Raw genomic sequence first — 26,747 nt, 5'->3', positions numbered from 1 at the left:
GCAGGGCCCCCAGCACCCACTCGGCCATGCCCTGGCTGATAAACCCTGGCGGCTGCCAGACACTGGAGTCAGTCCCAGCTCTACCCCATCCCAGTGATTGCTCCAAGGCTTCCTGTGCTAGACTTTCCCCCCACAAAACTGGTGGTCCTCAACATGTGCCCAAACCCCCGGTGCTCCTGCCCACCCAGGGTGTTTCTGCAGAGATCCCAACATTCAGTGCACAAGTGAGCAAGGCAAGGCCATGGCCCCTACTCTGGGATCCCATCTGCCTCCTGCCAGACTCTGGGGGACCCAAAGCAGGGCTCAGCTCCGCGGGACAACAGGAGGCATGGGAGAAACACGACCTTGAGTCAGTGCTTTGGCTGAAGTGGGGCTGGAGCCATTTCACAGGCTCTTTTGCAAGGTCCCCATAAGGATGTGTGAGGTCTCTGTGGGCCATGGCTCCCCGCTGGGTTGTGCAAGGTCCCCGCTGGGCTGTGCAAGGTCCCCACTGGCTGCACATGGCCCCACAGGGACGTGAAAGATCCCCACGGGGTTATGCAAGGTCCACACAGGGGTGTGCAGGGTCCCTGTGGGGAGTGTACAGGCCTCAAGTGGCTCTGTAAGAAACCCACAATGTCTGTATTGTCCCTACAGGGCTCTGTAATGTCCCTCGGGGGCCGTGCAGGGACCCCATAGGTCCCCAGCTCAGCCTTTGCCCAGCACAACCCAGCCCAGGAGTGCCAGGACACTGGGGTCCTGTGGATGACATGGAGAGGATCCAGGGCATTATTTCCCTGTTGCATTTCCCCATGGCAGTTCCCCGTAGCAGTTCCCGTGTCTCCTGACCTGTCTCCTCCCAAGAACACATCCAGGCAGCAGCGCGAGATCCCAGCAGCATGGCTGACTTCCCCCATCATTCTGGAATCCACTATTTTGGGCACAACCTCATGACTTTTGGGGCCTGGCAGTGCCACATCTGGAGTAGGGCTGAATCCCCACAAAAGGGGACAGGCTGCAGCATTGTGGGGTAGCTGCCCCAGCGTTGTGGCATGGGTATCCCTGAGCTGGCAGAAATGGGAGGCAAACAGCGCACAGAGAGGGGGCCAGCGTGTTCCCTCTCATGCTGGCAGCACCTGCCTCTGACACGTCCCTGTACCCCTCTCCTGGGGGGGAGATGGCACCCTGCTGGGTCTCCACAGGCTCACTTGAAGCTGGGAGGTGGCAGCGATGCCCTCGACTCCCTGGCACCCCCTGCCCTCCCGAGCCTCGGCTCTGCTGCACCCAAATCCGGGGCAAATTGGCTCTGCACAGCATGGGGGGACCCAGGCATCCAAGCACTGGGGCGGGGGGTACCCCCAAGCTGGGCATCCCGGGCACCTACCTGGCTGTGCCTGCGCCCCGGCCGCCCGCCTGCGTCCCCTCACATCGCGGCTCCGCAGCGCTGTGCCTGGTAAAGCCGATTACGCAGCGGCTTTACAGCTCTCCTTCTCCCCAGCATCCCCTCCTGCCTCACGCCGGTGCCTGGCACGGCCCAGGGGCACAGGGGGTCCCCTTGGCAGAGTGTGGGGGTCATCCCTATGGTAGGAGCAAACCTTCACTCAGGGGCTCACTCAGGTTCTGCACCCCCCCAGTCCATCTTGTCCTGGGGAATGTCTGGTCCCCAAAACCCCAAGAGGAATCTCCAAGTCCTTACCCCACATTCCATCCCCCCTCTCTTGGGGGCTCCTTGCCCAGCTGGCTCAGTTCTTAGCAACCCACCCTCAGGTGAGCCAGGCTGTAAGGGGCCACCTTGCTTCCCCCCGTCCATGGTGGGTGCTGAGCCCTAGCCCTGGCTGGGGGGCAGAGAGAGATCCCTGGGGGAGGTCCCTTTGCTGCTGGGGTGCAGCACAGCACCCCCAAATACCCCTGGACAGCAATGATGACAGCACACAGCGTGGGAAGGGTTCAGCTGTATTTTGACTCTGGAAGAAAATATAGGCAGTAATACAGAAGCTTTGCAAGCATGGATACATACACGGCCTCCCCAAAACCCACTGGAGTGGGGGGCTTGTCCTGGCACCTGCTCCAGCCCCTCCCCTCCCCGCACTCGAGGTTGGGGGGGCACTGCAGGCATTTCCCAATCGAGGCAAAAAGCCAAGATAACTGTCAATGGCTGGATGGACTCTTGCCAAGCGGGAAGCTGCCCCCTACCAGATCCCAAAATCCACCTCACTTGAACAAAAAGCCTTCCTAGGCGCTTTCCTGGCAAACCAGCTCTGACCTGGACTGAGCATCTTTTGCCTTATCCCTGGAACGGCTCCTGAGCTCCGGCCACCAGAGATGAGCCCGAATAACCGCAGCCAAGAAAAACTGGGGTGAACCCTGCTGGATGCAGTGGCTCCCAAAGAGGGGGCCTGGGGGGCCCCACTGGGGCTGAGCTTGCGGGACCGGGGTCCATCACCTCAGCTGTCAAATCCATCTGGTCCCCGAATGCAGCTCCGGTGCGTTTTCACTTCCCCATCTCCATCTCCAATCGATGCCGTGTGGGGTCCAAGGGGGTTCCCAGCCTGGCCCCCGCCTCAGCTAAGGCACAACTCGGCTGATTAAGAAAAAGGGAACCCAAAGGGCAAGAGGTGCCTGGGATGGGGAATGTGGGGAATACAGTACATAGAGCGGCGGGAGTGCAGGCGGGCAGGAGGCTGGGGAGGGGGCAATGGCCACGGAGAGACATGGGCATCGCCCGCGAGCTGCCAGGGGCCCCCGCGCCAGCACCGCCGGGAATCACGATTCAAAAAGAGAGAAAAAGGGAATTTTGGCTTCAGATCCCAAGAAAAAGGGTAGTAAAGGCACTGTGCTCCACTTGAGACAGGACAGCAGCCCCTGTGGCACGCAGCTCCGGTGGGGATGGCTGCACTTCTCCCTGTCCTATGTAAAAAGCTTTGGCAAAAAAGGTACAATCTAAGGAGCATTTCAACTACGAACTCCTCCTGCATGGCTGCTCCGTAAACACAATTCTTTGCTGTCTTTGGCTGAAGTTCTAAAAAATATTTGAAGCTGAAAAGCTATTTTTTGGTTTGGTTTTTTTTATATAGAAATAGATTTTTTCTTTACAAAAAAAAATCAAAGCATCTTTTAGCACTTTTAATATATATATATATATAAAATTCCTGCTATAGAAAACAAAAAAAACCAACCTTGGTTTTTGATATCTTGTTTTTTAAGGGAAAAAAAATTTCTGTTGCTTTGGGAAAAAAAAAAAAAACCTAGCTGGAGACAGGCAGGAACCACAGGAATGCGCCACGGAATTACATGATGCTGCAGTTCTGCACAGCCTGAGCCTAGGAGGGAGAAAGAAAAAAACGAGAGTTAAGAAGACCTCAGTGTCACCATCAATTTGCTCTGACTGCCAAGTGTCCAGTGGGATCCTTTGGATGCCCACAGTGCCCTCCTCCATCCTGGCCCTTGGGGTGTGATAAATAAATCCTCCAAAGCTGGGATGTCCATACTCTAAAATTTGAGAATTAGGGGTATGTGATATACGAGGATTATAATACTGACTAAGAGTATCAGTATAGAATAATTATATATTAATCTAATACACAGATATAAAATACGTATTAATGTGCTGAAATATTCACGTTACCAGCATGAACAACACTTAGCAGCAGTGGAATGAGTGATGTGGAGGATGGGGAATGCTCTGGGGTGCCAAGGGGGCCAAGCGTAAGATGGAATGGGGTGGGAAGCTGCTATGGCCAACATCCCTTTCCAATCCCTCTCAGAATCTCCCATCCCTTATGCCAGCCCAAAGAGGAAGAGGAAAAGCAGGGAGAAGGAGAGGTGGGACAGGATAGGACCCTTGCAGCACTGTTGGGAAAGGACAATGCCAGGACAGGGTGGAGACCCAGCAGCACCGGGACAGCCGGTGGTCCAGTGCCAGGGACTGGACGCAGGGTCTGGGAATGGCACTGACCTGCCTGCGGGGGCTGGAGTTCCCCAGGAGGTAGTTCCTGGACACCAGGCTGTCCCCGAGACCGATGCCAGAGTCGCCCATGCTGCGGTAGCTGCGGGTGACGGTCACGCTGGAGGAGGACGAGCCCGAGGACATGGTGTTGATGCCGGCATTCTGGGTGCCCGACTTGTCAGCCGGCTGGCCACACGTGCCACAGACGACCGTGCGGGAGCGCAGGTTGTATTCACCAGGATCCCCAGAGCCACTGCAGCTACCCTAGACATGGGGGGGACAGACAAAAGGACCTCAAGCCCCTGCCAGAGCATCCTCTGCCCTGAGCCCCTGCCCTGAGGATGGTGGCAGCAGTGGTGTGACCCAGGAGAGCTCTTCACATTAGGCCTTGAAGAGAGTCTGACTCACCTGTCCTCTCCACCACATGGTTTAAAAATAATAAAACAGAATCTTTGTTATTGTGTTTCTAATCCCAAGTGACTGGGGCCAGCACACTACCAGTGGGTGACCTGACCCTCTGCCCTGGCTTTGCACCCTGAGCTCTCAGCACATGGGAGACACCTGAACTGTGCTCCTGAAAACATCGTCTTCCTCGCCACTTCGTGAGCTGGCAGCTTTCCGATGGGAAATTTGCTCTTGGAAAGGATTCAGCCTCCAGACGAATGGGCAGCACTGGCTGCAGGAGCTTGGCTCCTCTGTCCAGGGATAGTCAATATAGAAGAGAATCACAGAATCATGGAATGGTTTGTGTTGGAATGGACTTGAAAGCTGATCTCATTTCAGCTTCCTGCCATGGGCAGGACACCTTCCACTGAACCAGGTTGCTCCAAGCCCAATCCAACCTGGCCTTGAACACTTCCAGGGATGGGGCAGCCACAGCTTTCCTGGGCACCCTGTGCCAGGGCCTCTCCACCCTGACAGGGAACAATTTCCTTCCAGTATCCCATCTAACTCTGCCCTCTGTCAGTGGGAAGCCATTCCCCTTGTCCTGTCACTCCAGGCCCTTGTCCAAAGTCCCTTTCCAGCTGTCTTGGGGCCCCTTTAGGCCCTGGAAGGCCTCCCTGGAGTCTTCTTTTCTCCAGGCTGCCCCTAACTCTCCCAGCCTGCCTCCAGAGCAGAGTGACTCCAGCCCTCAGCACACCTTCAGGACTTGCTCCAGCAATTCCATGTCCTTGTGCTGGCAGCCTGAGAACTGGACCCTGCACTGCAGATGAGTCTCATAAGGGCAGAGTAGAGGGGGACAATCCACTAGCTCAACCTGCTGATATCAGTCTCGGCACAGCTCTTCAGATCCAGAGAACTCAAAGGGAAGTGCATGAGGGATGCCCCATTTTGCTCCTGCAGAGCTCTGGAAGTGGCATCCAGAAGATCTTTCACTATCACTGAGGCACGGCTTGGCCACGATGGCACCTCTCTGCAGGTGATTCCTGCGGGCATCTCGTGTGCAGGACACACACACCCTGCAGGATGGGCTGGTGGGGGATGCTGGGCTGCAGCCAGGGATGCTTCTTTGGGAGAAGTGGCTGCAGCTCTGCTCCTGGCATGCTGCCTGCTCTCTGCCCACTGCCTGCTCTCTGCCTGTTGCTCCTCCTGCTGCATGTTTCAGCTCCGTATGGGGAATGATGAGCTGAGAGGAAGGACAAAGCCACCTCTGGATTTGTTCCAGCACCCTCATGAAGCAGAGAGGACAGAGCAGCTGCTGACAAGTGTTGTCCATCAACTTCCCACCATCCTATCCTCCAAGCAATGCTGGGTACCAGCTCAGCCTCCCTCTGACTCCTCTGGCCCTTTTCATGGCATGTCAGGGTTGCTTAGGGCTGGAGACAACTTCCAGCAAGGTCTCCAGAGGTTTTTTAGTGAACAGCAATCTCCTCCAGGTGCCAGAGGTCTCTTGGCTTCTCTCATGCAGCTTCTCACAGCAGCTTCCCGCTGCCTGCTCCTACGTGGCTGATCCTGTGTAATGCTGAGCTGCCTCCCACCCTGACTGCGACTGAACCTGCACCCCCCCGGACCCCTTGGGACCAGCAGCATCCCCAGTGCCCTACTCACATGGTGATGGCGGTGGTGGATGCTCATTTCATCATCGTCCTCATCCTCATCATCGTTGATGATCACAGTGCGGACCAGTTTCCGCATGGCCACCTCCTGTGGGGGACAGGAGGTGAGTTGGGAGGTTCAGTGCCTGCCACCCCCCTGGCCCACACCTGAGCTGCCTCTGGCTCTCACCTCCCCATTGGAGTTGATGAGGGCGGTGCGCAGGCTGTCCCCGGAGCCCCAGCTGCTCTGGGCTTTCCACACCACGTTGCTGGGAGGGCTGTGGGTTGCTCCAGCTCCCGAGGCCCAGATCTAGGGAGAAAAGCAGGAGAAAAGGGACTTCTCAGGTCTGCAGACTCCAGCCCAGGGACAGGGGTCTATCACCACAAAAAGTGACACACCAACCACTCCATGTCACCAGTGGCCGGGCAGGGTTTGGGATCTTGCCTGGATCCACTAGGCAGTGACTCACCGTGACCACCTGACCAGCCTTCAGGGTGAACTTTGGGGGGAAGCGGTAGGTAATGGGGGGATCATCCCCATTTTGCCTCTTGATTTGCCAATTCCCCATCGCCTGGTCCTGTGAGAGAGAGTAGAGATCCTCAGAACCCCGGTTCCTCTCCAACTTGTCCCACTCACCTCCTGCCCGTAGGGTGAAGCAGGGCTGAACCTCACCCCAGGGACTCTATGGATCTCCCCGAAGGCAAACTCACCTCGTTGGACTTGTTCCTGAGACGGACGAATTTGCCCTCCAAGTCCACCTCCTCCACGCCAACACGGCCGCTGGTCCGGGCATGGTGGGAGAAGCTGGTCCGGCTCTCACTGTCCTCCAGCTTCCGCTTCTTGGAGGAGCCTGGGGTGGACAGGTGGCTTCGGGATGCACCTTTGTGAGATGAAGGGCTGGGGGACAGCCTCAGCCTGGCAGGGGGAGAAGAGGAGATGAAGCCAGGGGGACACAAGGGCTGGGACCCACATAGCCCAGAGCTGGGCACAGCACCCTGTGCTCACCGCTCCTCTTCGCCCTCCAGCAGCTTGCGGTAGGCGTTGATCTCCATATCCAGAGCCAGCTTGATGTCCAGCAGCTCCTGGTACTCATCCAGCTGCTGCTGCATGCGTGCCCGCATCTCGGCCATCTCCCGCTCCTTGTCGGAGAGCAGGCGCCGGTTGGTCTCACGTTCCCTGGCCAGGATATCCTCCAAATCGTGCAGCTTCGCTTCCTTGGCAGCCAACTGTGGGGAGGGAAGGTGAGGGCGGCCGCTCCACCCGGGGCCGTGCCCAGAAGGGGACCATCCCCAGGGCAGACATCCCAAGGAACCCTTTGGTCTCAACTCACCTGCTTCTGCAGCTGGCTGACTTCTGAGGAGAGGTTATCAATGCGGATGCGGGTCTGCTGCAGCTCCTCATGGGCAGCACCCACCATGTTGCTGTTCCTCTCAGCTGACTGCTTGGCATTCTCCAGCTGGGAGACAGGACGGGGATCAGCATCTCAGCACCCACAGCCCCCCTGTGCTCTGTGGGGCTGGAGGGAGAGGAGAGTGGCGTGGGGAGGCTGCTCACCTTCGCCCCGTAGGTTTTCTCCAGTTCCTCCTTGTAAAGCCTGATCTGGGCTTCATGCTGGCTGCGCAGCTCCTGCAGGGCCTCGGAGAGCTTGCTCTCGAACTCGCGCTGCCGCCCGTTGTCGATCTCCACCAGCCGGGTCTCGTGGCGCCGCTTGGTCTCCCGCAGCTCCTGGGGACAGGCCAGGGGACACTGTGTCAGCTCAGGGAGGGGACACAATGCACACAGTGGGGGTTATCACAAGTGGTCCCAGCCCCACTGCAGCACACCACAGCTCACCTCACTGTAAATGTTCTTCTGGAATTCAAGCTCTTCCTTCAGCGTCTGCAGCCGGTTCTCAGCATCCACGCGGCGCAGCATCTCATCCTGCAGCTGCTTCTTGGCTTCACCCAAGGCACTTTCCAGCTGGCAGGGAATTGAGAAGGACCATCACTGCAGGCTCTGGGCACTGCACCCGGCACGGCCGGGGACCCACCACCCAACTGCATCTGTCCCACAGCCCCTGGCATGGCGAGGACCTGGCAGCCCCCAGGTAGGGGGGTATAAAAGGGATCCCTGGGTCAGCTGGAGACAGAGCTGCCACTGCTCACCTTGGCCACCTGTCCCCTCAGGTCCCGCACTTCAGTTTCCAGATTCCTCTTCTCACCCAGGGCCGTGGAGAGCGCAGCCTCCTTGGAATTAAGCAAAGCCTCCACGTCCTTAAGGCGTGCCTGGGCAGTCAGCAGGTCCCCTTCCTTCTTGGCATTCCTGCAGGGCAAAGGATGGCACAGGTGAGTGGCACGGCAGGAAGAATCATAGTCATCAGGAAATGAAAGAATTGCTTGGGTGCAAAGGGACCTTAAAGCACATCTAGCTCCAGCCCCTGCCATGGGCAGGGACATCTTCCACTATCCCACGTTGCTCCAAGCCCTGTCCAACCTGGCCTTGGTCACTTCCAGGGGCAGCACTCTGCAACCTGTGCCCGGGCCTCATCACCCTGACAGGGAAGAATTTCTTCCCAATATCCCATCTAACCTTGCCCTCTCACAGTGGGAAGACCTTCCCCCTTGTTCTGTCACTCCAGACCCTTGTCCAAAGTCCCTCTCAAAATTTTGGAGTCCCTTTAGGCAGTGGAAGGGACTCTAAGGTTATGTCAAGCTTCTCATCCACCAACACCTCCAAGTTCTTCTCCTCAGGGCTGTTCTCAGAAAAGCCTGTGCACTGTACCCCAAGCACAAAGAGTGGCACACTGCCCCCAAAAGAGCTGCACCACTGTCCCTAACAACCACCCACAAGGAGACCAGCATTTCCCAGCCACTTGGCACACCCAGCCCGAGTTTGGATACTGGAAAGCAGGAAGGGCTGGGAATGACTGGGGGAGCAGGAGGAGCCTCAGGGTGCAGCTCCCATGTACAATATGCACACCCACGGCATGGCTGCATCGCAAGAGACCAGTGCTGATGAGGCTGGGGCCAGAGTGGCACAGTGTGGCATGGTGGGATGCACTGCAGTGTGGTGGGACATTGTGGAGCACGTTGGGGTGTGGCACAGTGTGGTACAGCATGACATGGAGCAGCACTATGTGGTGTGGCAGAGCCCACCACGGCATGATAGAGTCAAATGTGGTGTAGTGTGGCTCAGCATGGCATGGCATTGTGTGACATGGGGCTGGATGGGGCAGCAGCAGCTGGGGAGGAGCTGAAACTGCCTCATAGCCAGTGTTGCCCACCTGAGATGGCCAGGCAGAGGAGTCTGTGGCACCCTGCCAGTGCCAATAGTTCTGTGCCTCTCCTGGAGCGGACAGGGGGCACCAGGCGATGAGTGGGGTGTGGGGGCCGTGCTGGTGTGGCTGTGCCTCGCCATGAGCTCAGCTGTTGCTCAGTGGATGCAGAGCTGTGGTGCCTCAGCCCCCCAGTCCAACCTCTGGCATCACCATGCACACTCCTGCACCATCCCGGCCCCCACTGCCCCCCTCTCTCTTCCAGCCCTCTGACAGCAGGTCACAGCCATTCCTTACAGACCCACCGTGTGACCAGGGAATCTGATCTGACTGCACCACCAAAACACAGCCTGGAGCTATTTTGGTAGGTCCTATAAAAAGAAAAGAGCCAACGGCCCCCCCAGCCGCCACCAACCCCCGGGTGGGATTGTCACCCCACCTCCCTCAGAACGGGGTGTGGGGCTGGCGGAGGTGGAAGGCGCCCGAGGAGCAGCCGCGGAGCCCCGGGGCCGTGGGGAAGCACTGGCCGCACGCCTGGGGCAGGGAGGGCACGCCCGCACCGGGACACCACGGCTCACAAACAGCAGGGAGCGGCTGCGGCACCGCCGGCACTCAGCCCATCCCAGGGCAGCATCCAGACCCACCAGGAACGGGACCCGGGACCAGCAGAGCACGTCATGCGTTCCCAGACACGCAGATGTGGGATGTCAGAAGCTCCTGGATTGGCCAACAGCAGATTTTCCTGCATTTCTTTCAGTTTCCCGACCCGAGCCAGCATGGAGAAGTTATTCTGTTATTTTGCAGACTAAAGCAAAGGTTTCAGAATCCTAGGCTACTGTTTTTAAGCTCAAATCTTGCTTCAAATCCCAGGATATTCCATGTTAAAAGAGTAGGAATTCCACTCGAGGAAGGACAGTTTAAGAAAGTAACAATTCCTACATGTACAGTGTTATAAATGGTATTGTGATGTTGGCTTTTCGCATGTTACATAATTGTTATGAATGTATTGTGATGTTGGTTTTTTTATGTTCCTTAATGTTAGGAAAACCTTGCTTCAAATCCCAGGATATTCCATGTTAAAAGAGTAGGAATTCCACTTGAGGAAGGACAGTTTAAGAAAGTAACAATTCCTACATGTACAGTAACGAAATTCAGAACCTCTTAAAGTGCTGCTGTCAGGAAAAGGAGAGCCCAAGAGCCTCTGGGAATCCAGGAACAACTTGCAGACTTTTTCTTGGAAGTGTGCGAAGACCTGTCTTCTGCCTTTCTTTCCATTTCTGAAAGCTCCTTTCCCAGCCCAGAACACTCTTTATTGTGGTGTAAAGGGCTCAGTATAACATACTGGATCTGTAATGAATTCTAGAATGTTTCTGTGGTTGGATTTTCATATTTTCATGTTTGGGACTCTCAGGTAAGAGGGTCTCAATGATATGCATAGAATCTGATTTCACAGTCCATAAATTCCATAAAATAGCCTCTTTTATGTCTAAATAGCATTTAAGCAGTCTAGAGAATTTGGACTTTAGCCCACAGTGGAATAACTGACCAAGAAATGCTGCTGGTCCCCCTTTTCCAGGGAACCACAGTCTCGCTTGCCAGAGCTGCTGCTGGAGCTCTGTGCTGGGTCCTTCCTGTTCAACCCACTCCTTTTGTGCCAGTGACTCATAGGACAAGAATGCCAACTGGGAGGGGATCCGAGGCTCCAAGGCTCACTGCAACCAAGCACTTGAGGCCAAGTTTTCCCATCTGGCCCTGGCTCATCCCCACAGCCAGCGTGGCCACCCCAGCACTCCTGACGGGGTCCAGTCCCGTCGTTCCTGATGGAGTGAACTGCCATGTGACTCCAGGAAGAGCTCATCCCTGGTGTTTTGCTGCTGCTCTTTGCTCGCCGTGTCAGCTGTGGAGGTTTGGCTACAGCTAGAGCACACTGGCTCTTGGGGATGGGGCTCTGGCACGACCTGAATCGTATGACTCTTTCAAGGGACAGCAGTTCCATTGGTAAGTGACAAACGGAGGGAAAAATCCTGATGGTTACACTTGTGTCTGCAGCAGATCTGCCCTCTCCAGGGACCAGAGGGATCCAGGGCTCTGGGCATCAGCGCCTGGAAAGCCCCATAGTAAACCCCAGATGACTCGAGGACAAATCCTTTCTCCTTAGAAGCCTGCTGTGTTCAACTCTGGATTCCACCACGAGGAGCAGAGTCAGAAGCTCAGAGCTCTCCAGCCACGGGGCTGAGTTTGGGGTAGTTCTGCCAGAGGGAGAGGGGTGAGACAAATCCTCTTCTGTCCTCTGCCCCAGTGGTCTGCAGAACTCGGCTCCCTGGGACCCGAGCATCTCCCCCCATACTCCTTCCAAACACACCCTGACCCTGACGTGGCAGCAGCCTCTGGATGAGGGATCAGCACACAGGCAAGCCCTCTCTGGCCCTGGGGACCCCCAGCCCACTGCTTCACACCAGCCCTGTTGATCCCTGCTCCAGCCCAGCCAAGCTTTGAGTTTTCCCTTCTCCTGCTCTCAGGTCCTGCTTTTATTCCCTGGAAGCCTCACAGGCTCCAGCTGGCGTTGGGCTAAAAATAAAAACTTCCATGGCAGCCGTGTCGCTCCCACTTCCCTGGAGAGGAGGACGAAGCCAGACCTTCCTCCTCCTCCTCCCCAGAGGCTTTCACTGGCCTCTCCATCCTGCCTGCTAGAGCCTACAAAATCCCAAATTCCCAGTGAAAAGGGAAGCAGAGACTCATTCTGGAGGGCTGGGTGCCTCCAAATCCCGCAGGATTTGATCCCCTGTGCTGGGAGAGCCATGAGTAAAAACAATCCAAGAGGAGAAAAAACAACAGAGGCACCAAATCCTCAAGAAACAAATGTCTCAAGAGAAAAGATGGAGGGAAAAGGGGCCTCAAGACATTTTATTTTTAGCTTTTAAAAGCAGGAAGAAGGAAAAAAAAAAAGTTTGAAAATTGCAGCTGAGCTGCCAGAAAATCCAAATGTTAATGGAAAGTTGGATCTGCTCTGGCTGTGCTCAGCACAGACAGACATGAGGCTGCGAAGTCGACGCGACAGATTCAGAGAGGGCTCAGGGACAGCCCTGCAGAGCAGCATCTGCCACTGCTTCCCCCCACTCTGCCCCAAAATCCCAGCCAGGAAACCTGGCAGGCCTGGGCTCTCCCTCTGGAAAAGTCAAGACAGGACAGAGTCATCAGAGCTGGTTGGAACAGCTCCAGGCATGAGCCCACCATGCTGCTGGAAAGATGCCAACCCTCTCCGAGATGCCAGAGCCCACTCAATGCATTTTTAGGAAACACTCTTTGGTTTCCCTCTCCACTATTAACCCCATAAGTGTTCCTGAAGCTTGGGCAGCACTGGGCTTTATACACTGGAAGAGGAACAATGAGTGGGATAGAGCTGGTGGAGGCACAGGCATTCCCCTCCTTCCCTGCCTCCAAATCGCAGCTGCCCCACCCTGGAGAAGGTGCCAACTCAGGGAACTCACTGGCTCCTGCCCCACCCATAAATCTTTATGGACATCTGCAAATTCCCAAGGACTGCCGGTCTCAGTCCCACCTGGCTGCCAGGGGCCACTGCCGCCTGCTCCCGGCCACTTAGGCTGAGAATGCTATCCCAGAAAAGGCTTTGACATGTTTACAGCTTGGGAACCTGAGGCAGGAGTGGCAGTGTGTGCCCATGGAAGTCTCTGATTGCTGGGAGGACCCAGAAAACCTGCTTTGCCCCACCTTGGGCAGGCTGCTCTCCGTGGCACTGTCTCCAGGGCCAGGGATTTGTCCCAGGACCACCACACGTATCCCGGGGATCACTCCCCCATCCCAGGGATTACTGCCCCTTTGCAGGGATTGTTCCCCAATCCCAGGGACCAGGGCCCCACAGGACAAGCAGCAGAGACAGCATGAGGAGAGGCGGACCTGGAAAACCTCTGCAGTGGGGCAATGGGAATGTGGCAAAGCAGCTTCTCCCAGCTTCTGACTCATCTGTGCCGCAGCGCCTCTGCCAAATCACCAGGATAAACATGGGCCGGTCTCCTAGCAGGGGAGCTGGAAATAGCCAGCATGATGTATAGTGAGGACAACATCTGCACGGAGCCGGCATCCTGTTGGGCACCAGAGCCCTGCCAAAGGCAGCTGGGGATGCCAGCACCAGCTGGGCTCACGGATGCATGGAAACAGCTTCCACCCTCTGGCATCAGTGGTGCCAAAGACCCCTCCTGGTGCCAGGGTCAGTGCTGGCCCCACCGCAAGCTCCTGACACGCTCATGACGTGCTCATCCATGGGGCTGAGGGGCTTGTCCAGCTCCACGTGGCCCGAGTGGAGCAAAAACAGCTCACTGGCATCTCCCAAGAGCTGGGCTTCCCCTCCTGGAATTGGGATCTGGCCTTTCCTTGCACCTTAAAAATGAACCAAAACTGCTGCTTTGTTGGGAACCAGGAAAAAGCCTTTCCTGGGGAGGTGAATGGATCCCCAGTCTAGGATTCCCCAAACCCAAGATGTTCCTGTCCCTCCACAACTCCCCTCACCAGGAACACTGCTGGGAGTGTTCAAGTGTGATGGAACCTGACCATACCAATACCTCCAGCCACACACACCCCCTCTGAAGGTTTGAAGGAGCTTTTCTCCTTCTCCTGGATGCACCAGAGCAAAGACCTGTCACCCTTCAGCCTCCCCTCTCACCACAGGAGAAGCACTTCAGCTTCAGCAGCATCACAACCAACTGATGCAGGTGGCTGCAGCGTGGACCAACAGCCACGTGCTGCTTAAGAGCTCAAAGCACACTTATGAGAATAGATAGTGTATTAATTGTTTAGAATTAACAATGTTGCAGCTTGGTGCTGTCTGGGGAGCCCCAGTGTTGCTCACTCCCTGTCCGGGCTGTCATGCCAGCTGGTGACTCATCCCAGCCTCCACCAGCAGCTTGGAATGGAAATCCCAAATCACCAACTGACGCTGCTGTTTGGGCTGAGTTCCCCATAATAACAGGACTGTCCGTGGTTTTGGAGGGTGGATGGCATTACCAGAGGGGTTTTGGAGCTGGAAAAGGAGGTTTTTCCCTTTTGCCATGTGGGACTTATCAGGGGGAATGGGAAAGACTTGGTTTTCCACAGCCCACGTGTTTTTGGGGGAGGTTTGTATCAGGCATAAATCTGTGTGTCTGCACAGACAAAAAGGGCAGGATTTATCCTCCATGGACAAGTGTCCCAGCTTGGAGCATGCATCACAACACTCCAGCAGGTCTGCCAGTGCCTGGCTGCCTGTGAGACCCCTTGCCAACCTGTGGGACACCATTTGCTGCCTGTAGGACACCCCTGTTACCCAGGAAACTCCTTTTCCCAGCTGCCTGTAGCTTTTCCAGGGTGCAGCAAGCCCCAGGAGACTGATGCAAGGAGGATGCAAAGTGCAAGGAGGATCAACCACTGGAGACCCCCGAGCTGGGAGCACACAGAGCCCAGCACTGCTTGTGGCTGAGCAAAATGAGGGCAGGATTTCCCTACGGGCAATGTCCACCACCAAACCATGGGTTACCTGGAACAAGCCTCCAGGCTGGGGTGACATGCAAAGTGCTACCAGTTGAAACTTGATTGAGCAAACCTGGCCCAGTCCCACGTCTGTCACCAGAACTGCTCCTGGAGAGCTTGAGAATTGTCTGCATGGCACTGGGAAAACCTGGCCAGTGTCTGTGCAGGTTCTGAGGGGATGGGCTGAGCCCAGGGTTTCCAGAGGGAGGCCAGTTCCTTGCTTGAAAAAACTGCATTTTCCACTGAAAAAAAGGTCACCAAACACTTGAACAGGCTGCTCAGGGCAGTGGTGGAGTTGCCCTCCCTGGAGAGATTTAACAGACATGTAGATGTGGCATTTGGGGACATGGCTTAGGGGTGGCCTTGGCAGGGCTGGGGGAACTTGATGATCTTGGAGGGCTTTTCCAACCAAAACCATGATGTGATTCTATCTCTTTATAAACCTGAACATCTCAACTGCTCAGAACACCACAATCAAACACTGGTCAATCCCACTCGCAGCCCAGGCTTGGCACAACCCAAACCCATCCATTCTGAACATGCCAGCCTGCCTTTTCCTAGCTTCCCATGGAATCTTGAATTGGGTTATCTAAAAGATACTTGATGGTCTGGAATTGAACCATACTAAATATAGATCAAAGTAATAACACCCTTTATCAAGGAAAAGAAACTTGCTAAAAAAAGCTTGGAATGGTGCTGGAAAGTGAATTCTTTTAGACACAACTCAAATATGTCAATACACCACCTTCCACACTGCTCAATTCCACCTTCTGAGGACAAGGTTTCAGTAGGAGGGACACAAGAAAAATGCTTTGAGATCATGGAATATCCTGAGTTGGAAGGGACCCACAAGGATCATTGATTCCAACTCCTGCACAGGACAGCCCCAAAAATCCCACCACGTGCTTGAGGGTGGTGTCAGCTTGTTTTCAAACCCAGAATTTGCTAATAGTTTGCAAAGTTGCCTATTGCTGAATAAAGCCAAAGCCTTTGGGAAGAGGAGGGAAGAAGGAAATTCCAAGTCTTCATGGCACTACTCTGAACACTCACCATGGTAACAAGTGAGTTTTGTATCATTATTATAGTTAAATTATATGTAATGAAAAATTAACAATTAAGTTTTGGACTGGATGAAATTTAAGACGTTTTGCCCAGCCTTGGCTATCTCACTCTGACACAGCAAAAGCCAGTTTTTTAATAACTGGGCTAAAACTTAATGGGAAACTTGTGGGTTTGGTTGTTTTTTTTTGTCTACCTAGAACAGCTCCGAGTGTTGCCCCTCCATGGAAACCCCAGAACATTCCATTCACTTCAATACATCCTTCTCCGGATGAACGAGAAATGCTAAGCCCATAAACCACTACCTTGAAGGATAAAGACAAAGCAGAGATTCCCGGTGTTTCCCTGGGAGATTGGGCATGGCAGGAGCCTTACAAATGGAGTTAAAAACAGGGAGCTGAGTCACTTGTATTAGTCATATCTTCAGGACACGGAGCACTGGGGGAAAACGGCCATAAGCTCGTGTTTCGCTAGGAGCTGGCAACACTGCCAGGATGTGGAGCAGTGGAGAAGGAGCAGGGATGAAATCCCAGTCCCAGAAGCAAGGAAAGAAACATACTGCCAATGCTGCAGATGTGGCTGCAGCTCCCCTTTCCTCTGCTCACACGTGCAGTTCCTGAGCACAAAGGGGTGATGGGAAGGGATGAGGAGGTTGCTCTGTACCTGCTGCATCCTGATCCACAGTGGAAACCAGGTCCCTGTGCAAGGTGGGACAAGGCAGAAAGGAGCCAAGAGAGACAGAACAGGGCAGGAGTTCAAGGCCTCCTTTTTCTCCTCAGAAGCAGCAGCAGCTCACCCTGTTTTTCATAAACTGGGTACGCAAAACTTCCGGCCAGCAACATTTGCTTAAGAAACAAAGCGAGGGATTGTTGGATCCAGATGCCACACGTATGCCTGGGAACAAAAGGGTTTGCTCTCCCGGCTCCAGCAGCGCAGATAAAGGCAGACGAGGTGTTTACACTGCCACAAGGTCTGTTTGCGTGTGGCGGTGGCAGCGAGGCCAGCAAGGGCCGCGCTGGGGCCGCCTGTTTGCGCGCTCCGACCGCCGACGTTGAGTCACTGCCGGCACCGGGAGCTCCAGCTGCTGTTGGGGCAGCTGTGGGGATGGGTACAGATAGGATGCCACTGGCAAATGCAGCTCAGGGTAGGGATGAGCAGCAACCAAGGTGAATGCCTATGTTTTGCTGTGTTGTGCCATGTGCGGAGCTGCCAGCACACCTCTGCCCACTTTCCCTGCCAGCCTGCACTGTGCCAGGATGGAGCACAGACCTGCTTGGCACGTGGGCAGGAAATAAGCACTTCCCCAGAGCGAGGACTGCGGTTGTGGCATCCCTAGAAAGCACAATTTAGCCCCAATTGCCGCCTGCACAGAACAGCCTGGGAACAGGACCACCTTGAGACGCTCCAGCCTCCCCACCACCTCCCTTCTGCTCCGCCTCACATCCCTGCAACACACTCACCACCAGGAAAACCCAGTCCAGTGGCTTTTTGCTCTGGAACTGCAGAGCTGAGGCTGGGTTGCACAAAGCAGCATCTCTGCCCTGAAACAGGGGCCTGGCAGCCACCCAAACAGCAAAGCATGATGCCCAGGGGGAGGCTGCTCTCCTCAGTGCTCCCCTTCTCCCCTGAAGCCCCCGGCATGGAGGCTCAACTTAGAAAACACCCCCAGTTTGTCCCAGTGTAGCCTGGTGCCCCGCGGGGAGCATCAGATGCTGCTGGGGAGTGGGTTATCTGCTGTCACGCCAGGAAGGAAGGGGCACAGCGTGACTGCCGGACCGGCAGGGCCCCCCCGAAGCGCGGCCCCGCGGTGCCACACCCTGCTCCAGCCCAGAGACACACGGCTGAGCGTGACTCATCTCCCTGCTGTGCCAGGGCAGATCCAGAGCCCTTCCACAGCCACGGCGAGCCCACCGCACTGCAGGGAGAGGGGGACACGCGGCTCTTTGCAGTGGGGCAACCGGCCACCCCTCAGTGCCCGTGGGAGCTGGGGCCAAGTTTTCTTTGGGCTCCCACCCCTTTGAAGCCCACATTACACATCCACACCAAGAGCTTGGACATTTGTTTGGGCTCACGTGACTCAGGTGGGGTTTTAGGGAGAAAAACCGTGTCTTGAAGCTGTTAATGAATAAAAACCCCAACAAACTGGAACTTCTGAGCTCCAGCTGAGCACTGCAGCATGGAGATGCCAAGCTCTGTCCAACCAGGATGGCAGCACTAGACTGGATGGCAGGACACGGGTGTGGAAAGCAGCAGCCAGAGCAAGTGGCTGGAGATGGCTTTTGTGCAAGAGGGAGGAGAGACGTCTGCTATCAGAACCTTGCTCCTACAGAGGTGCTTCTGAGCCACTCACAGCCCCGACACAAAAATTCAACAGCTTCAGGAGAGCCCATGTTTGCTTCTACCCTGGCTCCGCCACCTCTCCACAGGGATACGGCGCCAACGCCTGCAATGGTACAACCCCCTAATTAAGGAAGGTACAGTAGAGCCAGGGCAGCACCCACCCTGCACTCTGTGTGCTGGGGAACTTTGTCCCTGCTGCTGTTGCAATTCCTAGCTCTACTAACTGTGGAAGGCAGAAATAGGGCATTGGCTGCAGCTTGGAAGACACCCCAAGCCAAGGGCACCTTCACCTTCCTTGGGAAAAGGTAATTGGTTTATGGTAGAGAACATGAAACGTTCAGCCTCACCAGGAACGGAGGTGCCCCACCCCAGCTGGGTTTTGTGGTATCTCTGTGGGCTGAGTTCAATGCACTTCATTAACCAACTTCCACACCCTTTGGCTTTCCCCAACACCCACAGCCCTGGATCCCACCATGTTTTATGGACACGCTGCAGCATCCTTCACATACAGGAACAAGGAAAAACGTGTGTATTTTATTATACTCTTATCAAGGACGTGGAGTGACAGGGCAAAGCAGAATGGCTTTAAAGTGAGAGGGCAGATTTAGACAAGGTATTAGGAGGAAACTCTTCCCTGTGAGGGTGGTGAGGCCCTGGCATAGCTTGCTCAGAGAAGCTGTGGCTACCCTATCCCTGGAAGGATAGGGCTTCTCCTGGGTGGCCAAGAGCCTGGCTGTCACACAGATGTCTCTGCAGTCAGGGCTGCAGCTGCCACTGCACCAGGTGGGGCTGGGGGGGCTACGCCAGCACCCACAGTTGTTCAGCTTCACACTGGGGATATTCAACCCTGGGCAGGGAGGGGAAGGGAGCAGAGGCAGGTGGGCACCCAGCCCTGACATCATGCTGTCTGATGGCAGCTGTTGACAGAGACAGGTTTTACATGGCACCAGCCTCAGCTGTTTGGGAACATGCTGAGCTGGTCACAAAGGAACAGGCTCAGCAAACAGCCTCACAAAGAGCAGGATGGCGAAACAGGTAATGCAGCCAGTGATGGGACAGTGGAAGGTGATTCCCAGCTCATCCTGAACCCACTGGGCTGACACTTCCTGGGGAATCCTCCATGCCAGGCCTAATTTTGGTCAGGACTAGAGGAAGAACTCTGGCGAGTTCTTTCCTGGTTGCCAGCAGCATGAAAGGAAACTGCACCTCCCAAAGGGCACAAATTCAGCAGAACATGGAGCTGGCAGCTACCCCACATGTCCCACCCTAGCTGTGCCACCCTCTCTGTCTGCATCCCTGAGCACTACACTGAGAACAACTCCCCGTCCTCTGGGCTCCAGAGTTTGAGTGTTGATGGGATTCAGACAAGTGAAGTGACACGTGCAAGGCTGAAAAACACTTGTGGCAGCATGAGGGACCGGGGCAGGCTGGGACGGGCTGTCAGGGATGGATCCCTTCCCACACCAAATGCAGCCCTGATTCTCTTTGCAACCACTTCTCCTTAATCCTCATCTCCAAGGATAAGGTCCTTAATTTAACCAGAGTGTATCCTATCATCATAAATATATATAAGGCAACAGGATTTTCCTCTCACTCCCCTCATCCCTGGGAAACGTGAGGGGATGAGCTGTGGCTGGAAGACAATGGCAAACACAGCAATGGGAGAAAACATACCAAAAGTGCTGGAGCATGTTTCTCTGCCACAATTTTTCTTGGAAAAAGAGGGGCTGGATGTTTGCACAGGCAAGAATTCCTCTCCACTGGGAACAGCTAATGAAAACCTTCACCTCGAAGAAACGTTTTGCCACGGAGCCCTCCAGCCCCGCAGTGTGCCAGGGGGGCCGGCATGCTCAGCCGGCCCGAGCTGCTGGCTGCAGATGTCAAGGGACAACCAATGTGTCTGCAGGGCTGGAGATTCAGGCTGCCGTGTTTAAGAGGGTCCCAGTGGGTCACGAGGGTCTGGACCAGCCCAGCTCTGTGTTGCCGACTCCCCCAAAGTATCCTCAGCTGCACAAGCTGCTCTTTGTTCGCTCCGAAAGGGCAAAGCCTCCTCCCAGCCAAAGCATTCCCTCCCCGTCAGGGATTCCATGAGGCAGACGGGGGAGCAGCCCAGGAGCCCAAAGTTTCACCCCACGCAAAATGTTCCAGCACAAGCTCATCGCTGCTGAAGGAAGTGCCTGGCCTCCCAGCAGCACTGAGCCTTAATTATTTTTCCTCCCTTTTTTTCAACTATACAGGTTTTGTTTTACCTGCTCCTTCCTGGAGGGTCATTGCTGAACAAAGCATGGGGTAAAACCCCCCTGGACTGGGGAAGGGTTGGGTTCACCTCCTGGCACCCCAATGCTGCCTCCCTTGCTCTGCCCTTGGATGAGCTTCCTCCCTCCACAACAACGTTTGGGAAATAAGAGATTTGTCCTCATTAGGGTCAGGGATGAGATCTGGGCCCCAGGAGGAAGAGGCCCTGCCAAGGCACTGGCTTAATCAGGTTAGGGGCTGCAATTCAGGAAGGCATCGCTCATCAGCTGCAGTACTAACAAGGGCTGGTTCCTGCCTTGGAGAAGGGAGCTGGCCACCACATGGCCACTGCATGGCCACTCCTCACCCATACAGTGGGCACTGAATTCCTCAGGGGGCCTCTCCTAGGATAGAAGGCGCCCAAGGGCTGTATTCTACATCCCTGCACCACCAGACTGGGGCTTGCACTGACAAATGTCTCCCACTTGCGGGATGGGATGAATTCTCATGGAACAAGGCAAAGGCTGTGGCTCCTGTTCACCCTGTGAGTCAGAAGCCAGCTTAAGGGGAGGGGGCAATGGGCCAAGCAGAGAGCATCTCTCCAACCTCTGGTGCCATGCTGGAATCCAGGTGTCCTCCAAGGAGGGGGACAGAAGCCTGAGGACACCAGGGACAGGGGCATTTCAGACTAGTTCTATCTCTACCCATGGCCTGGGAGGGGATGATGCCAGTGTTGCCAGCACCCCTGAGTCACCAGCCACCCTCACCGCACCCTCTGCTTTGCCTGAAGCGTGGCTACGGCATAGCCAGAGGCCATCCAGAGCTGAGGACACGTGGCACCGGGGCAGGCAGAATTGCCCAGAGGGGTCCCTTGTCCCAGGGCACAACCAGTATCAGGCTGCACAGGGCTGAGGGTCCCCGTGCAAAGAGCCAGGTGGGCACTTTGGGAAACCCCTCCTGGATCACCACTGGAAGCAGCCGAACAGGCAGTGGGAAGATCCCACTGGGAACTTCCCCAAAGGGAAGAGCAGTTGGCCAGGGACAGAGGGGTAGCAGGAGAGAGAGGGCAGGCAGCTCAGCTCTGCTCAGACCCTCCTCCACCCATGCAGCTCTTGCACTCGTGCGTCAGTACTGGTCTGACTGGTCTCTTGTTTGCACACCCTGTCCCCCTCCACTCAGCACTTCTTTCCCCTCCCCAGACAGAGCATCCAGCAGCCAGGACTGTGCCCATCCAGACATGTCATGCCCTGGCTTCCTGGCCCCCCACCCTCCCTCTGTGCTGGTAAGACAACCCTTGCATCGGGCAGTGGCAATGCTGTGGGTGCTGATAACGCAGCCCTGGGCGCCTGCCCTGCGGGAGATACCCGCTGCTTCCCCAGGGCTGACGGGCACAGCGATGGGTGCAGAGGGCTGCCAGTTACTTTTTAGCCAAAGTGTCCCTGTGTCAAGGACAGTGAAGTGGCCCCAGACCAGGTGGTGACCCAAGGGCTCAGGGTGGGCGGGGAGAGCCGGCAGAGCAGGCCTATCCCTGCTAACCTGGATGGGAGGCAGCAGAACCACGTCTGAACAGGTCCTTCCTGATCCTGCCAACAGTTCTGACCCCTCCGCAGGGTTGGGCTCGTGGCTGCCCCATTCCCTCATGCCCCAAAGATTCAGGACACCCCAGTCAAACTGAGCCCAAAGAGCAGCATCGCAGCTCAGACACCAATTGTGCTCCTGTCTCAGCAGCCCTGCCACATCAAGCAGGTCCCCAAGGACACAAGATGAGCTGCAGCCTCCTTGCAAAGGTTTCAGGGGTTGGAGAGCAGCCCTCATACCACACCCTAGGAAGAGGGGACACGCTAGAGGCAGGAATGAACAACACTGGCTTCCCCCGCATCTCCGCTCTTCCATCTCACCGACTGTGACTCAGACGTGACTAAACACAGAAACAGCCCTGTCCCCCAGAGCCCCGCGCACCAACTGCTCTCCAAAACCCACTGAAACCCATCTCTCAACCACAAGCTGCTCTTCGGGAACCCCCGCGAGTCACAGCACTTTTTCAGGGGATTTGTCAGAGCCCGGGAACAAGCGCAGAAGCTCCAGGAGTGCAGCCCATAGCAGGGAAAAATTCCACATCCGTTTTCCACACGGCCGGCTCCACAGCGCAGCCAGCTCCCAGCTCCCCTCCAGCCACGGCTGCGGGCCGGGCATTTTTTCCAGCCCTCAAAAGATCGCGGCCAAGATAGTTCTGGGTTTGCATAACGCAGAAAAAGCCTTTAGACAGCTCAGCTCCTCCTCTCACCAGCATCTGGATCCTTGAGATCCGGGAGCAGGGATCTGGCGAGCTGCAAACTGCCTTATCTGAGGACGGAGCTGCAGCAGCGCACGGGAAATAGCTAAATATAACCCCACATGGCTTTTGGAGACAGCTGAAACAGGCAGCACCCTCCCTCCCTCCCTCCCAGGTAGAGTATTTATGGCATCTACCAAGGAAGTTAATTTTAGCCTCTTTTGGTACAGGCTCAAAATGAGGCGTCCAGAATAAGAGGCAAAAGATCAAATGGAGGAAGAGGGGGCTGTCCCGCCACTGCCCAGCCCGGATCCGGCTGCGAGCCAAAGTTGATGACGGAAAGGGATCCGCTCGCTCCTTCCATGGAACGGGATTCGGGGAACTGAGTGCCACAGGGACACGTCCTGAGGCTGCACGGGCTGGCAGAGCCCGGGGGAAGCCCAGTGCCAGCCCCTGCTTGGCCAGCAGTGACATTGCCCAGGGAGCCTCGTGTCCTCAGGGGACCTGTGCTGGCAACCGGTGACAGCCCTGAGGAGGGCAGAGGTACCCAGAGGCACCAGGGAGGGGTCCACGAGGGGGGCATTTCTGATGGCAGGGAGGGAAAGAAATGAACCCGATGGGAAGCGGCTGGAGGGATTCGTGCCTCAATGTGGACTGGGAGCACGTCACCCAGTGACAGCTGGTGGGAGGAGGACATGGGTGCTGCCCACATACTGCTTCTCCCAAAGCCAGGGACCCCACAGAGTGGGAGCAGTTTGGCACAGGGAGAGTTAAGGCAAACAAAACCTGGAGCAGGTTCTTTAATCGGTGCCAAAGACAGCAAAGAAAAATAGGACGAGCAAGCGAAATCTGTAGGCAGGACAGAGCCAGCTGGCTGGCACCGCTTCCCGGGCTGTGCCGGAGCGTGTTTAGGAATAGCTCCAGCATGACGAAGGCAGAGGGGCCGCCAGCCTGGCGCTTGTGCCCCGCATAACACAGACCCTCCGGGGGCCCAGGGCATGTCTGCTCAGCTCCAGCCCCAAGCGTCCCCAGCTCTGCTCCCAAATCCCCTCTCCAAGGGCATCCCGGCCAAAGATGGCGCTTGGAGGGAGAGTGGGAATGACGAGAGAGCTTCTCTCCTCTCTCGGTGCCTACCACAGACACTCCTCCCTGGCTAGGCCACGGATTTTTCCTCTCCCTGCCTCCTCCAGGTCGCTCCTTGTTCCCTCCCGGCTCCCTGCCAAGCATGACGACAGCACCCGTCCCACTGCGGTCCCCCCCATCCCCAGGGCACTCACCGGGCTTTCAGCTCCTTGTGCTCCTCCCGGACTTTACTGAGCTCTAGCTGCAGCCGGGCTCTCTCTTTGGCCACTGAATCCAAGGTCTTGCGGGCATCTGCCAGCTCCGACTCGTAGGCAGCCTTGATGCCCGAGACCTCACGGCTCACCACCTCCTCGGACTCCGTGATGCGGAGCCTCAGGCCGGCGTTCTCCAGCTCCAGCGAGCGCACCTTGTCGATGTAGACGGCCAAGCGGTCATTGAGCTCCTGCAGATCCTCCTTCTCCTGCAGGCGGGTGATGCGTGTGGGGGACAAGGGGGTCCCCGAAGCCCCGCTGCGGGTGCTCCTTTTCTGGGAAGGCGTCGCCATGGGGTCCGGCGTCGAGGCGAAGGACACGGCACAGGTCACGGCGCGATGTCCCACGCCACCCGCCCAGCTGTCGCGGCAGCTCCTGGTGTCTGAGTGACTTGCTTATATCCCAGCTGGGCTGTTCACTGGGAGGAGGAGCTGCGAGGCGGCGGCGGGTGGAGTTATCCAAAACCTGGGTGGAGACAACTCGCATCAGGCTCAGCCCTTCCTTAGGAAAGGCTGGGAAAGCATCCCTGGGTAAAGAGGCCTTGAGAGGGCGTCTCTGGGGGCACAGTCCGGGGTAGCCCCCTTCCACACCCTTTTCTAGGGCGATTCCCCCGGCAGAGGCCGGATTGCAGACTGGGGGGACTTGGCCAAGGTAAAGTGCATCCTGAGAGGGGCTGCAGTAAGGGGGTGCAGCCAGGCACCCCCAGGGCCCTTGGGCTGAGCACCTCCAGGACATCGCTGTCCCACAGGACAGGGCAGGCAGCATTCTAGCAGCTGACCCCAGGGTGTGGGGGGTCCTGGCACACCCTGAATGCAGGAGCCACAGGCTGCACAGGACTCTGGGATCCAGGGACCCAAATACAGTCCCAGGTCACCCAAAACACCCTGGTCTGGGTTCCCCTGAATCCTGAGGAATCCCAAACACAGAGCTCTGGGGCACCAAAGAATATCCCCACCCACCTACCCACTTTCCTGCACTGGTTTTGCTCAGTTCTCTCAGCACTGGTTGTCCCCATTTCCCAGCTCTCCTCAGTGCCAGCCTTTGGCAGTTTGTAACTTCCCAAACTCAGCACCAGTTGAGCCCCCAGCCCGATTCCCTGCACTGTTTCCCGTTCTCCTGCCTCCTACTTCCAGCCCCTCCCAGTCCCACTCAACCACCCTTCCAGTATCGCCGGCTCCCAGCAGGGGTGATTCCCAGTCCTCCCAGCGGGTACGGACTGCTCTGCCTCTCTCGAAGCGCTGCCAAGACTCGGGCACTTCGTGATTTCCAGACCTGCCAAATGCTTCCAGGCACTCCCAGTGCTACCACAGAGAGGGTGTCCCCTCCTTGGACTTCATCCCCCTCCCTGCGTTGTGCTGTGGAGCCAAACCCTCCCGTGTGTGAGAAATGGGAATAAAATGTCAACGGGAATGGAAAAGCAACCCTTTTACACCCTAGAAATGAGGGGTGAGCGGGGGTCCCGGGGGTTCCAGCTTCCTCCTTGTGAGCACCTGCTTAGAAAGTTGAGCTCTGCGGCAAGGAAAGCTGGAAAGGCAGCTGCACCTCGCAGCTGGGGACACCGGTGAGAGCCGGAGCACCCTAAAGCACAACCTCCCCCAACCATCCCCTGAGAACAGAGAGGTCCAAGGTCAAGGGCACAGCCAACCCGAGCCACGGCCGCCCGGCTCCTCCTGTCCGTGCTGCAATCCAAGCTCAGTTTGCTTCTGAGCTCAGGGAGCGCAACAGAGGCCCCAGGCAGGCTGAGAATGACTCACACAGCAACGGAGCAACACACGCAAACACGCAGAGCACACACAGGACACACGTGTGTCTTCTCGCCCTCTCCGTCAGTGATTAACCCGCTGGCAGCCGCTCAGTCCCGGCTGCCGGTGCACGGTAGCGGGGTAGGAAAGGGACCCGGGCCACAATCCAGGGTCAAACTTTCAAAAAGCAACAGCTCAGTGCCGGGAATCTGCCCCAGCACCACGTCAGAGAGGCGAGGGGAAAGGGGGGAAAAGGGGGGGGATGAGGGGGGTGTCAGCCGGGCACAGCCCTCCTGGCACTGCCACGCAGAGGGGTTGGGGTTCCCCCTCCTCCCCCGTCGCCACATCCCCTTCCCCAGCCTGGCTCGCAGGGGAGCCCCCTGCATGGAGAAGCCCCCATCAGTGCTGCAGGCAGGGGGTTACTGTGCCACCACCCACCCAGCACCGGTCTCCCTGCGTCTCCAGGGGAAATCTGTTCTCCTTCACCCCACTCCTTTGTTCAGCCCCACGTACATTCCTCCTTTCCTGCCTCCTTGCCTGTCCCGGGCTGTCCTTCCTTCCCCACACCTTTCCTTTGTCCTCCCATGCGCACAGCCCGTTCCCTGGTGGGGGGAACGCCGCAGCTCTGGGAACCCCCATGCGTGTCACACGGCAAGGCAGGCGAGAGCATGCAGGACGCTGTGGCCCGGCCATGAGGCAGGGAACAGGCAGGGACGGTGGCCCCGGCCCCGCCGCGAGCCGCGGCCCCCGCAGGCCCCACGGCACAAAGAGGGCGGGCCCGGCGGCGGGCGGCGGCTGCCAGGCCGCGGGGCACTGTGGGACGCGCGGGCCGCCCGCCGCCGCGCAGCTCTGTTTTGTTTTAAAAGTAACCCTGGGTTGGGCAGGGAAAGCGAAAGGGCCTTTGGCCTGAGGGTGCTTCCTCAGCAGGAGGTGCCTGCCGCGGTCCACAGCACCCAGGGGGACAGAGCATTCCCAGGGACACGAACAGCGGGGCTAAAGCTTCCTTGCCTTAACGTGGGAAACAGCATCC

At 56.7% G+C, this 26,747-nt stretch overlaps 1 protein-coding gene across 1 annotated transcript; it reads right to left on the bottom strand.

Annotated features, from left to right (window-relative positions):
• Positions 1–1,916: 1,916 nt before the first annotated feature.
• LMNA (lamin A/C) lies at positions 1,917–26,408 on the bottom strand. The gene is made up of 13 exons (XM_068994980.1): positions 26,231–26,408; positions 23,919–24,440; positions 8,107–8,263; positions 7,796–7,921; positions 7,517–7,687; positions 7,293–7,418; positions 6,968–7,188; positions 6,673–6,877; positions 6,432–6,539; positions 6,152–6,271; positions 5,975–6,070; positions 3,935–4,189; positions 1,917–3,299 (listed from the first exon to the last, which is right to left on the bottom strand). Exons 2-13 carry the CDS (start codon positions 24,266–24,268, stop codon positions 3,267–3,269), a joined length of 1,968 nt encoding a protein of 655 aa, XP_068851081.1. The 5' UTR covers positions 24,269–24,440; positions 26,231–26,408; the 3' UTR covers positions 1,917–3,266.
• Positions 26,409–26,747: the final 339 nt, after the last annotated feature.

This window comes from Aphelocoma coerulescens, chromosome 25, assembly GCF_041296385.1.
Source record: "Aphelocoma coerulescens isolate FSJ_1873_10779 chromosome 25, UR_Acoe_1.0, whole genome shotgun sequence".
Lineage (NCBI taxonomy): Eukaryota > Metazoa > Chordata > Aves > Passeriformes > Corvidae > Aphelocoma > Aphelocoma coerulescens.
This window is presented reverse-complemented; position numbering and strand designations above follow the sequence as displayed.